Source organism: Rhodamnia argentea, chromosome 10 (genome assembly GCF_020921035.1).
Source record: "Rhodamnia argentea isolate NSW1041297 chromosome 10, ASM2092103v1, whole genome shotgun sequence".
NCBI lineage: Eukaryota > Viridiplantae > Streptophyta > Magnoliopsida > Myrtales > Myrtaceae > Rhodamnia > Rhodamnia argentea.
Genome location: NC_063159.1, coordinates 20,101,116 through 20,113,702, shown reverse-complemented (window position 1 = coordinate 20,113,702; position 12,587 = coordinate 20,101,116). Strand labels below are relative to the sequence as shown.

Here is a 12,587-nt window from a genome sequence, read left to right as displayed (position 1 = left end):
AGAAAGATAGCATAATCGCTATTCTTCCCTTCATTAAATTATTCCGCAGTCAATATTAATCAATTGATTAGGACGTAATTGAATAAACAAGATATGTAGAAATGAAGTTATGTGATTAACTCAATCGATTTACACGGTTATAATCCATGGGGGAAAATTTTCCTAGCTAGAGAAATTTGAAAAATATTTTGTACTGTTCTAATCATGGATAGGCACTAAGGAAGGTTTTTAAACTCAGATATTCGACTGCCTTTTTCATTGATTAAATTTAGATAGAAATATATTTGACCTAATTTGCTTATAATTTGAAAGCTCTTTCTTTCTCCTAGTAATATTTTTACAAAATTTGTTATTACGAACATGGGCAACGGGCACGATACATCAAACCTGGTTTGATAAGAAACATGAAAAATAACACATGTGAGTTCTAAATTTTGGTCCAACGTGCAATGTCATTCTTAAATATTTAATGTTGTCCCTCGACTATTGAAAAATATTTAATAGAGTCTGTAGACTATAGGCCTAATACCCCAAAAAACCCTAACTTTGACATACATCCCCAATTATATTCAAAACTTTTTTTGTCTTGTAGAGAACCTCAAACTTTTACTTTTATATCAATTCTACCGGCCTAATACATAAAAAACCATCAACTTTAACATCAGTCCGAATTATATCCAATTTTTTTTATCTCATAAAAAATCCTAACTTTTATTTTTGTCACGATTCCACCACTATCGGCCTTTCGTCCATAATCACTTTTTAGCTAATTCTATGTGGCACGAATTTTCTCGCCGAACTTACCAATGAATTTTCGAAATTTAGAAACAACGGGTTTCGGGGAGGATGAGATTTGATATCATTCGTCCAAATAAGCGAGTCTCCACGTCTAGCCGTCCTTTAGGCTATTGAGCACCGAGAAGAATCAGAAACGTGTCGTCTTGAGTAGCTTTGTATCTCCTAGCAATGTGGAGGAAAAACAGACAATATAAGAGAAGTTTTGAATTTTTTTCATGTTAGCTTTACTGATATGCAATTCATTAGCAATGTGAAAATGCCATGTAGGATTAACTAGCGGCGATTATGGATGGAAAGCTAATAGTAATAAAATCGAGACAAGAGTAAAAATTGAAGGGTTTTTTTACGAGACAAAAAAAAAAGGATGTAATTGGGACGGATGCTAAAGTTATGATTATTTTTTTTGTATTAGGTCGGTAGAATTGAGAAAAAAGTAAAAGTTTTAGGTTTTTTAGGAGACAAAAAAATTCTGGATATAATTGTGATAGATGCTAAAATTAGGGATTTTTTTAGGTATTTGATCATAGATAATATGAAAATGTTCAATGTTGTTATTTATCAAAGGAATCTGCTAATGTGGTTGCCAATCCATTAAGTTTGAATGGTAGATAAATAAGAAAAAGCTACATATGAACTACCAAAGTGACGTAATAATCAACGTCATCAGACCATGATTAACATGCCAATGCTCCAATTCTTTTTCCTTTCTTAAAGTAAATGGATAAGACGGTAGGCACATTAAATCATCATTTTTCCAAACTCTAATTCAACATGTAACAATTCACGTCATCAAACAACGTCCGGTTTGTCGTTTGAGCAGATGGAAAGACTAATTTATAGACAGTTCGGGAATCGCATCAGATACATTAAAAAAGTCCGGAGAAGAAGAAAATGTCGCGGCAGCCAGGATGTTGGGCCGCCGTGCTGGCCGTCGGATTACAACACATCTAACCCAAGGTTAGAGGGGAAGAGCGAGACATTAGTACGAGCGCACAAGCAAAGTAGTTCTCCAAAAGGAGGTACTGACGAAGAAGAAACGGATTAGACAAAAAAAGAGTAAAAAAAAAAACGGAAACTTAAAAAAAAAATAAAAAGAAAAAAAGGGTAAAACGAAGTATTTCCTCATTTACAGCTGTCTCCCCCAATATCTGCAATCTCGCTTACTTTTCTATTGAAGAATTTCCAAATAAGGACACGAAATATTTTCATTTATTTTAATAAAGCCTGAAGTGTTTTAATTATTTCAAAAAAGAGTGCTGCCAAAGAATATTTTTATCATTTATCTTTTTTAATTTCTTTTTCCTCTTCCCTCCATGGTCCTCACCGACGTCAGGCGACCCTCGCCAGCGTCGACGTCGGGCAACAGCCCAAGCGGAGGGTAAACAAGAAAAAGGAAAGGAAAATAGAAAAAGAAAGAAAGAAAGAAAATAAAAAATATAAATGACGAAAATGCCCTTTGATCGGGCTTTTTCTTTTTTAAATAACGAGTGCACTTCAGATTCTCATTTGAAACGAGTTCCGCTTCAGGTCATTATTAGAGAAAATGAAGGCACTTCGTACCTCTCATTCGAAATTTATCCTTTTTTCTTTCGATGAAGAAAATGGCGACAAGAAGCGATCACCGACTGCACGTTTTGCTCTGCCCCGTGAATGCACGGGGGTCAATTAGCAGCCACGTCGGATCTCTCTACGCGATTCGAAATGAAATCAATTTTTTAAAGTAGTAATGACTTTGCGTAATCCCGAAGTGCATTTTACATATTGAAAAACTGTAAAATATTCTTAATTAGCTGTTTTAAGTGCCCCTGAACTGGAGCATACATTAATTAAATCTGTTTTTATTACGGCATTGACATTAATATTAGTTTCATTATTGAGGAGTGGGGAGTGGGGGGTTCGTAGGGTTCATCTTTTTGCCTTTTTGGGGCCAATAATGTTGTTCTTCCCGATGGCAACATGCATGGCCAAACAAAGCATTAAAAAGAGAGAGAAAAAGGAAAACGTTTGTTGCATCATTAATAGCCGTAATCCCTCCCAATGAGATCCGTCCGAAGGTGGGGCCCACCACCTCCTCAATTTAAATTTTATTTTTTTTGCCAAAAAAAAAAAGTTTTTATGACAACGACTATTTAATAAAATAGATAAAGTGCACATTGAATTACTTGACCAACTTCGTCCCAAAAAAAAAAAAAAAAAAGCTTTACTTGACCAAAATAGAAAAAAGAAAAATTTCAAATACAAGATTTTTTTTTTTGGTCGAACAAATAAATAAAAGCTCGAAATGCATTTATTTTTTCAAATAAGAAGTTGAAATGAATTTTATTTCAATAAGTATCTGAAATGTTTTTTTTTATTTTAAAGAATGATCTGATTAAAGGGCGTTTTGGTCATTCTACGTTCTTTTTTTTTATTTTTTTCCCCTTCTTCCTTCCTTCCCGTCCCCTCCCCCAACGTCTTCTTATGCAACCGTGGACACCTTCATCATCTTCAAGCCCAACATCTTCTGCAACCCTTCGACGGCCTTTATGGCGGAGTACAGTGGGCACCCGGAGCCTTCGTCGGCCTCGAGCATGGCCGCAAGGATGCCCCCCACGCCGGTCCCGGCGAGGATGTCGAAGAAGTCGCGACGGAGGAGTGGGGTCGCGGGTCTCGAGGCAGATCTGGTCCTCGAGGCGGACGAGGGCGGACGAGGGCGACAATGCAAGTGGTCCCGCCGCCGTCGATGCAGAGGAGGCGGGTTCGATTTGCATGCCCATACGGCTCAGCCGGTGAGATTGAACCCAGTCGGAACGATGTTGGCGATGCTGAGGAGTCCCTGGATTGTGTTCCTGACGAACTGCAACGCTGATTGGAGGACCCCGGCGACGGGCAAGCTCGACGTCCTTGTCAGTACCGGCGTTGGGGGCATCCTCACTGCCATGCTTGCGGCCAACGACGGCTCCGGCCGCCCGCTGTACTTTGTCAGGAAGGAGTCCAAGGGTTGCCGGAACGTTGGGGTTGAAGAAGACGAAGGTGTCCACGGTTGCAGAAGACGTTGGGGTGGGAGGGGGAGGGGAGAGGAAGTAGAAAAAACAAAAGGGAAAGATAAATTTAAAAAAATAAAAGAAAGAAATTCAAAAAAATAAAAGGACGAAAACAACCTTCGATCAGGTCATTTTTTGAAATAAAAAGAAGTCTTCAAGCCCTTATTTAAACCACACTCCACTTCAAGTCATTATTTGAGAAAACAAACGTAATTCAAGTTATTTTTTGAATTTTTCACAAAAAAAGTTACACATTAAATTTGGGTTATGATGCCGTGGAGGGGTGATTTTTTATTTTTTTTTACACAGACAAAAACACGAAAGGAAATTAGCAAATTTGGTGATATCATTCGTGTTCGAGTCAATTTCGCATCAATTCGCGTGACATGAGTAATAATTGCGTCATATTCATGTCAAACTCCTATAACATGTATAGATCAACGAATATCAGTTCTTCCAAGTTAGTCGTTGTAAAAAAAATATTTGATTAAATTCTATGAATACGTTGTTTAATTTGATTTGATAATGTTTCGCATGATTGATTATCGCAATTTTAAGATATGTTCTATGAGGAAACTCTATTTTTTTTTCATGCTGGACTTGTGTTAATGGGTTAATCTGGTATCGTGTTGACCCATCGATGGATCGTGTGATGCAAACTTTGATAAATTCCAAGTCGTGTGTCCATTCGAGCGGGGTCAGCACAAATTGTGTTGCACGGTTAGTTCATCATCTCGTGTTCAAATTGACAAATGTTGTAGGAAACAGTATGAGCATGACTTGCCACCACTAGCATTAGCGCGTGATCCAACTCATATTTTCGAGGATCAATGTCATAAGAAATCTTAAATCGATATATTTATAACAAATTTATCATAAATTAATTTTTTGATTACAAAAAAATTCTAAATCGGGTACACCTTTGATAAATTTATCATAATCTAATTTTTTGACAACAAAAAATTTCAAATCGATATGCCTCTGACAAATTTACCATTCGATATTTTTCGCTAAAATATCACTAAAAATCTCAAAATAGTACAAGTGGGACAAACAAATGATAAAATCTCAAATTAGTACTCCCATCAAGTATCATTTAACTTAGCAATTTGATGGTAATATTTAATAAAAAATAATAATTAATAAATTTATTACAGGTATGTTAGTTTGAGATTTTAAAATGAGTTTATCATAAATGTATTAATTTGAAAATTTTAACTCTATTTTCAAATGCTCAAATTTCATTTATTATTATTATTATTTTTGGGTGGGGGATCCCATTATTTGAAATTAGGTACCAAACTGTTGGCTCTCTTCGGACATACCCCCAAAAAAAGTCCACTTCCTTCTCAACTTGCTCTAGTCCTGCGCGTGCTTCGCACCGCCCAATCGCAGCTTCCGCAAGGGAAAAGTCGCTCTTGCTCCCCCATCGCGGCGTGGCCCACACGCGGCGAAGCGAGCGTGAGGGGGGGGCGATGGGCCTCGCGCTGGTCCAAGAGTGTTTAAAGCTTCGCTACGTCAGCACATGGGCGGGTGGTCCCCACTCCCTCGCACCGAATCGTGTGTGCGTTATCATCAGTCTCTCGAAAAAGCCAAGGCCTGTGTCTGGTCTTTACCACCACGTCCCCTCGCCTCTGCTGCTGCTGCCGCTGCAAGACCGTTCTCGTTCCAATTTCTTTTCGGTCTGCTCTGTCTCCATTAGTCCATTGTCTCTTCTAAGAGACACAACGCAGCCTCAGAAACTAAAACATGGGAAGTCTTTAGAACAGATTGCTCGAAAACGCTTCGGAGTTGCCTAAGATGTTGTCCTATCTTTACCTCAGCAAACATGGGTTCGACATTTTCCGATAAGGCGATAATGGGGAAAGGGCGACCGGCGACGGCACGTCCGATATAACTATGGATGGTGTAGATGTCTTTTTAACCTCGACGGACGTTGATTAAATGATTTGGCATTGATTGCTGGGGGATGATCATCGACATTTGCGAAAACAGGGTACTTGAAAATCGATTGATCAGAAATAGAAGCGTAGAGGGTATTTCTGGTATTTGAAAAAAGTTCACATACGGTGGTACTGGTTCTGGTGGTGGAGAGAAGGAGATGGTTGGGTACGGAGGTGGTGAGCATTACATGCAGAAAACGATAGACACGACAATAATGAGGAGAGAGAGAGAGAGAGAGAGAGAGTGGGAAAGTAATTATCTTCTCCTACTTTGTCTTCTAGTGTGGTGCGAATGTTGGAAGCATGGAGGCAAAGCAGAGGCCGAGAATGGCGGCAACCCATTCCTCCTCCTTCCCTCCTCAACCTCATAACCAAAACCACCACATTATCACGCTATTATTATCATTCCCACCTTTTTAAAAAGTGGAAAGAATGAAAAAAATATCTGCGATATAAGACATGGGTCCTCTCGGTCACCTCCTTCGGGAGCTCCTCTTGAGATCTCTCTCTCTCTCTCTCTCTCTCTCTCTCTCTCTCTCTCTCTATATGCCAGAGACACCTTAGGCCTGTCTGAAACAAAGAGAGTTTGGGGGAGAGACGTTGGTGTTTTTCTTCCCTCGTGTGCTTAAAGAGCAACCTGGAGATCTGCCATTTTGGTTAAAGTTTGAATCTTTATGAACGGAGATGGAAATGGCAATGTTCTCGGGACTGACTTGAAGCGGTGACCGAGCTGAAACATACCCTTTTTGTGAGACCATGATGGTCCATCACGAGAATCAACACGGCGGCGGCGGGGTTGGAGGAGGTGGTGGTGGTCCCGCCGGTGGTGCGTTTCCCAATGTTGTTCTTCTTCCTTCTGATGTCTCTGGTGGTGCTCGTGGCGATAATGGTGGGCTTGGTGGTGGATTTGTGAGAACTCTGCAGCCTTATGACATGGCTCCTACTGTTCACACTGCCTTCAGATCCCCTGGTATTGTAGCCTTCCTTTCACTTTTGGAAGTCACTCCACTTTCACTCTGTTGTTATTGTTGCAGTGGTTAAAGATTGCATCTTTGTGTCATGAACCACTGAGAAAACCTGATGGGTTATTACGGCAGTCACTGAGGAAGCGGCTCTCTCTCTCTCTCTCTCTCTCTCATCTTGTGGGTATTTTGATTTTTTTTTTTCCAGCAGGAGCAATGTTGGGATATCCTTTTACGCATGCACAGTGGAAGGAGCTTGAGAGGCAAGCTATGATTTACAAGTACATGATGGCTTCCATTCCAGTACCTGCCGAACTTCTCATCCCTATGTTTACGTCCAGAGACGGTCCTCCTCGTTATTCCTGTAATGCTTCATCTCTCCCTCTCTGCTCTGACATGCAGATTATACGCTTTGCTTCGGCATCTGTTCTTTTTCTTCTTTTCTTTTCTTGTCTCTCTTGCTCCGTCTGTTTGATTTGATGGGTTTTGGGTGCTTCTCTAGAATACCAGCAGAAACAACATTTATATTGGTTTCTCCTTTGCGCTTGTTGAATCCTTGATGTCTCTTCCGTCCCTTTTGGTTCAATGATACTCTGTTTTCTGTATCCGATGTTATAGACAGTGTCTGCTGATAGCTTCCTTATGATTCTGGGGGGAAAAAAAAAGCTTCAATCTATGTTCCTTTCCTTGGCTTTCCCAGATTCTTTCACAGGCAGCTATTGGTCACCGCTCTTTTGGTGGCTTCAGTATCTACCTGTTTCTTTCCCCTTTAGAGTTCCTTCTGTACTCCCCCACCTCTAGCAAAACCATTCTCACTGGGGTCTATTACATCAGCCTCTTCATCTCTTTGATTTAATGCATGTTGTTTCTTCACAGCTAAAAGAAACTTTATCTATTTATGCCGTATGCTCGTCCTTGCTGAGAAATTAACTGCTTTATCGTTGGGTTAAGTTAGGTTTTTAGTCAAATCTCTGTGTGTGAAGCCTAATGTAGGGTGTTCTTGTTGTGGTGGCGGTGGCAGTTGGGAATGGATATAGTCTAAGGTACTCGAGCAATGGAGATCCAGAGCCAGGGAGGTGCAAGAGAACGGACGGTAAGAAGTGGAGATGCTCAAGAGAAGTGGCTCCTGATCAAAAGTACTGCGAGCGTCACTTGCACAGAGGCCGTCCTCGTTCAAGAAAGCCTGTGGAACTCCATCCGTCCGTGTCCAAGAAGACCCGCCTTCTTCACCAGCCCAGTCCTCTTCCAAAAACAGAGGACCCTTCGTTTCTTCACAAGCCCAGTCGTAGTTCTCACTCTGTCGAATCTCCCCTCAAGGAAGCTAGGTGAGTGAAAAATTCCACCCCAAAACCTACAACTACCGAGTAGCTACTATTCTATGCTTGGGTTTCAATTATTTCGATCTTCTGCAAAGCATCCGGACGTGCATACGCTTGATTGCTTATGCATCAGTATGACCTTAGGATTAGGAAAAGTCAGTTTTAGATGCTATATATGCACTTGCTTTCGTGCGGAACTTGGTGAAGCTAAAGGAAAAGCTTATTTGAGCATGTTTAGCGGCTTTAGATGTTGTATTATCTGGATATTTGACTTGTTTCTGCGTGATCCATTTCCAAGGAACACGGACTGGCTCATGATAGGAGAATCTTCTCCGGTCCCAATGCCGGATCAACAACAATGGCCAAGTTTGATGCATAGCAAAATAGGATCAGCTGCCGAGAGCTCCCTCGACAATTTCAATCCTTTCCTAGTGAAAGAAGAACCCCTGAACCTAAGTTTTTCTACAGGTTTTCCTTCTGGTGAAATCCATCATCTCAGCAAAAACCAGTTTTTCCTCAACTCTTATTCACTTCCCCTTGACAAGACCCAGATTGAGAACCCCAAGGGATTCATTGATGCCTGGTCTAATTCGGTTTCAGCCGGCAACAATAGCCGCTGCTCTGTTTCTTCGGATGAAAATATCTCTCTTTCCTCACTCACTCTGTCCGTGGGTGGCAATAATTCATTCGAAGAACAAATGGGCCGAGCGCATTTAGGCGTCAGTCGATTGGATTCTGACCAGAATCCGAGCAGAAACCACTCTCATGCCACTTCTTGGCTTGGTTCGACTTCATGGGTTTCTTCAACGCCCGGAGGACCGTTGGCCGAAGTGCTCGGAGCTGGTATAAATGCGACCCTTTCTAATCCACCATCTCCTGGGGCAGGTAATGAAGACCCTGGTAGTGTTTTGACGACTACAGTTTCTTCTCCTTCAGGGGTCTTGCATAGAACATTGGCTTCTTTGTCCGATAGTAGTGGCGGTAGCAGTCCGACCCCCTCGAGTTCCATGGCTAGGTCAGAAATCACTGTCAAGTGGTTCAATCCTAACAAACTGGCATCATCTTAATTGAGGAGGCAGACTTTTCTTATCATCTTCGTGCGTGAGCTGTTCTTGAATGTGTTCCTGATGAATTTGCATTGCAATTTACTTTGGGCAAAGTTGTAAAATGATTGGTGAAGTTGAACACCTAGTACTGGAAATCAAGACAGATTGTTAAGTTGAAAGCACGAAACCAGCATATGGGTGTGCTGATTCCTTGCTTTTCTCCTCTATTGCTCACTGGAGATATTCCTGGTTGTTCTTACTTGACTGTCTTAAATGTTGTCTACTAACAGTTAAACAAGCTTACAAGTGTTTTATCGTAACGTAGAGGCGGCATTCCCTCCTTGAGTTTGAATGTCTTTCATCGATCCAAAGCGGTTTTGGAGTGTCAAGGCGCTAATCGGAAACATTAGGGCTGTATCATAGCACTGTGATTGACATCCAAACTTTTGGATGCTTGGTTCATGACGACACCATTTGCACTTGAAACGCTCAGCTTTCCACCCTCCATCTTTGAACTTCGAAATACAGAAAAGAAACTATAACATACAGAGGTAGGCTACATTCTGATGGTCAGTCGCTCTCCTAAATCAGCATTTATCTTTTTTGGTCATATCCTCCAGTTCTTGCCTTAAATGGTTTCCGAGGTCATTCCTGGAATGGTTGCTTCCTAAAGCTCTTCCCTCATTGCTCGGGCTCTTCCAACAATGATGAAATTCACCATCCATTTTGCCAAGCGGATCGGGAACAGGAAACGACAAGCGTTTTCTCGCCGATCCAGGTTTTTCTCTCACTGGAGTTGGAATCCTCTGCCTTGGTGCGCTCTGGGACCGTATCCTAGATTTTGCAGATGCAGTTGCAGCCATGTAGTTTGGCTTTGGTCCAGCGCTCGAGCCACTTAATCTAGGTTCAGGACTGGAATTGTACGCCGGTGCTTGGGGCGATTCCTGGTGGTTCCGGTGATATCTGACAAGGCGAGGACTAGAAGACTGTACGACTTGGGTGTGATGTCTCGACTTAATTGGAGATTGGTACAAAATGGACGATGGACGGTGTGCGCATGTATCGATTTTGATGATTTTTATCGCTTCTCCGTGGTCACACGAGGTTCTACTTTTATTTCTTCCTGTCATCCTCTGATCAGAACTCCGGGGCGTGTCCAGGTTCGGTTCTTCCTCACTGTCAAGTAGGTCTCTGCTGCAATCACTCCATATCTTCTAGCATATCATGCAAAAAAAAGGAGAGGGGAATTAGATGCATAGCAAAGCTTAGGTGAGGTTGGATGATTGCAGAAGCAGGAAAGGGGGTTTCCTATTGAACCTGCTGAGAGAAAGCAAAAGCCAGGTCTTTTTCGCATTTCCAAGTGACTTTCTTCCTCTTCTCCGGCGCGGATTTGTTCTCTGCCAACTCGTGCGGTCGGCGATAGTTACTCCTATCCCAAGAAACGCTTCTTCCATCTCTAGGCTGCAATGAAAGTTCCGAGATTCAGCAAAAACTGAATTAGCGATAGCCAATATGGACAGACCGGTTCACACTGATGTTGCTCCTGAATGCGGTGAACGCTACGCTAGTGTTTTGATCTGAAGCGCGAAAACCCGGTTTGTCATAGTAATAACTATATCTTTTTCAAAATAGAGACTCTGGAAAAGGCTTGAACCGCATGAAAAAACTACTAATTTGGCTACAATGTTCTCCGGTAAACAGAGCAAGTGAACCCGAAAAGCCTGAACTTTTGCTTCTCATCATTATTATTTTCTGCTCTTTCTTCGCCAACACTCCGACAACAGACAAGTACATGTCTATAGATCACCCATGCCATCCAGAAAGGAAATGTAATCTTACAGCGAGTTTGATGTCGATAGAATCGATTGAACTCCAAAAGCTGCTGAATTCGGGAAACCTGCATTTTGTGTTCCCTGCATCTGAGAAGGAGAGCCTCTTACGTTGCTCGCATACCTGCGCCTGAACTCGAACCAAAGCCTGCATGCACTTGAGAGTCATCTCCGCTCGCTTTCTCACATTGCGGCCTCTTACTATTGCCTGCACCTTCACCAAACCTCTAAGCGCCCGAAGCGCTTTCCTCGCCTACGATTTACGCAACATGGCGCGACCTTAATCACTAGCCACATGGTGGTGGAAATATAGCTATCGATCGAGGCAGCTTTACCACGTGCGGTCAATGAAGAAATGTCTTGAGAAAAATTTAAGTGCGCATGTCGAATGTGAGTACTAATTTTACCAAATATCCTCTGAAGCTGGTTTGAATGACAATGGCGGCACAGTGTTCTATCCGAGCATCAGCGCAAGCCCTACTGATTAGCGGGAGGACTTCAAGAGCCACTTTTGCAGTCGCCACCGCCGCTTGAGCAGCCGCCGTGGTCGCCATCGCTACTTCGAGTTGAGCACCATCTGCATGGGTTTCTTCGACGACACTTCTCATTGCTGTCGTGCTTATGGTCCGTTCGCGGCAGCATCGTCGGGTTGCCGCAGCTTCTTCAGTAGCAGGCCTCAAGAACGTCCATCTTCTCTTCGCTCTCCCCTGCAAAATGATAAAAAAAATGAAAAAAAAAGAACATAGGCAAAAAAGAGAGGAGAACAAAATCACTCCTTTGACCCTTTTCAGAAAATTGGCGCATCTGGACACGAACCTTGTCTTCTTCGTCTTCTTCCTGAAATTCTTCTCTCCTCCTGCAAATCCTCTTCAAGGCACTGAACCAAGAGCTTCGCCCACTACTCCTCCCCATGAATCAATAAGCTAATGTCGCATCAACCAGACGAAAGCTCAGCTGAAGCCAAGACATGCACCGAAGGCAAGAACCTTCTATCTATACGAGCTTGGCCTGGCTCAGTACGCAGCTGGAGTCATTGAAAGCGACAGGGAAAGGAAAGGGACAGAACTGCGATGAGACTGATGCGGGTGCCATCAATGGAAGTGGGCATTTCTGGTCCGTTCATGTGGGGAGCAGACGCTGGCCAATATCATGTTAAACGTCCATATATGTGCCGCTGTGAGAGTGCAGTTGCTCATATGATGTCGAAAAAAAGAAATGGGTGCTCTCGAGCAATCTCGAAAATGGTGAAAGCGACCCACATGGAGAGAGAGAGTCCTCTCCTCTCCTCTCCTATCCCCTTTACATGTTTCTGTAAACTCACGTAATTGTTCAATCATTCGAACCCCTTGTTAACTCAGCTATTACAATGGACTTATTATGCTTAAGGATGCCGCGATGTTATTAAGGAAAAGTAAAGAATGCTGCGGGGGACTGCATCTGAGCAGTCTCGAATTCGTTTCTACTCGATAAAGTTGAAGAGAATAACTCCATGCGGTCTGTCGCAGAGTTCAAAGCACACAGCTTTAACTAATTGCTCTCGACAGACTTGCAGACACAGGGAGAAATGTGGGGCTGTCCCACCAGGCACCAGCCGAGGAGACTAGTCAAAGCGCCTTGGATCCTCTGGGGCTGTTTGCTTTATTCGCCTGGGGTTGTGCTATTGCCTC

At 42.5% G+C, this 12,587-nt stretch overlaps 2 protein-coding genes across 5 annotated transcripts; one reads left to right on the top strand and one right to left on the bottom strand.

Annotated features, from left to right (window-relative positions):
* The first annotated feature begins 6,091 nt into the window (after nt 1–6,091).
* LOC115742296 (growth-regulating factor 7) lies at nt 6,092–9,266 on the top strand. Of its 2 annotated transcripts, XM_030676502.2 has the most exons (5): nt 6,092–6,734; nt 6,938–7,090; nt 7,748–8,051; nt 8,344–8,888; nt 8,982–9,266. In XM_030676502.2, the coding sequence occupies exons 1-5, from the start codon at nt 6,521–6,523 to the stop codon at nt 9,110–9,112; spliced, it is 1,347 nt and encodes a 448-aa protein (XP_030532362.1). In that variant the 5' UTR covers nt 6,092–6,520; the 3' UTR covers nt 9,113–9,266. The 2 variants fall into 2 exon arrangements, with proteins under 2 accessions (XP_030532362.1, XP_030532361.1); XM_030676501.2 differs by having other exon boundaries at nt 6,094–6,734; nt 8,344–9,266.
* Nucleotides 9,267–9,451: 185 nt separating this feature from the next.
* LOC115742297 (protein IQ-DOMAIN 18-like) lies at nt 9,452–12,220 on the bottom strand. Of its 3 annotated transcripts, none has more exons than XM_030676503.2 (5): nt 11,737–12,220; nt 11,328–11,627; nt 10,931–11,173; nt 10,409–10,552; nt 9,452–10,305 (listed from the first exon to the last, which is right to left on the bottom strand). In XM_030676503.2, exons 1-5 carry the CDS (start codon nt 11,830–11,832, stop codon nt 9,679–9,681), a joined length of 1,410 nt encoding a protein of 469 aa, XP_030532363.1. In that variant the 5' UTR covers nt 11,833–12,220; the 3' UTR covers nt 9,452–9,678. The 3 variants fall into 3 exon arrangements, with proteins under 3 accessions (XP_030532363.1, XP_030532365.1, XP_030532366.1); XM_030676505.2 differs by having other exon boundaries at nt 9,452–10,302; XM_030676506.2 differs by having other exon boundaries at nt 9,452–10,302; nt 10,430–10,552; nt 11,737–12,218.
* Nucleotides 12,221–12,587: the final 367 nt, after the last annotated feature.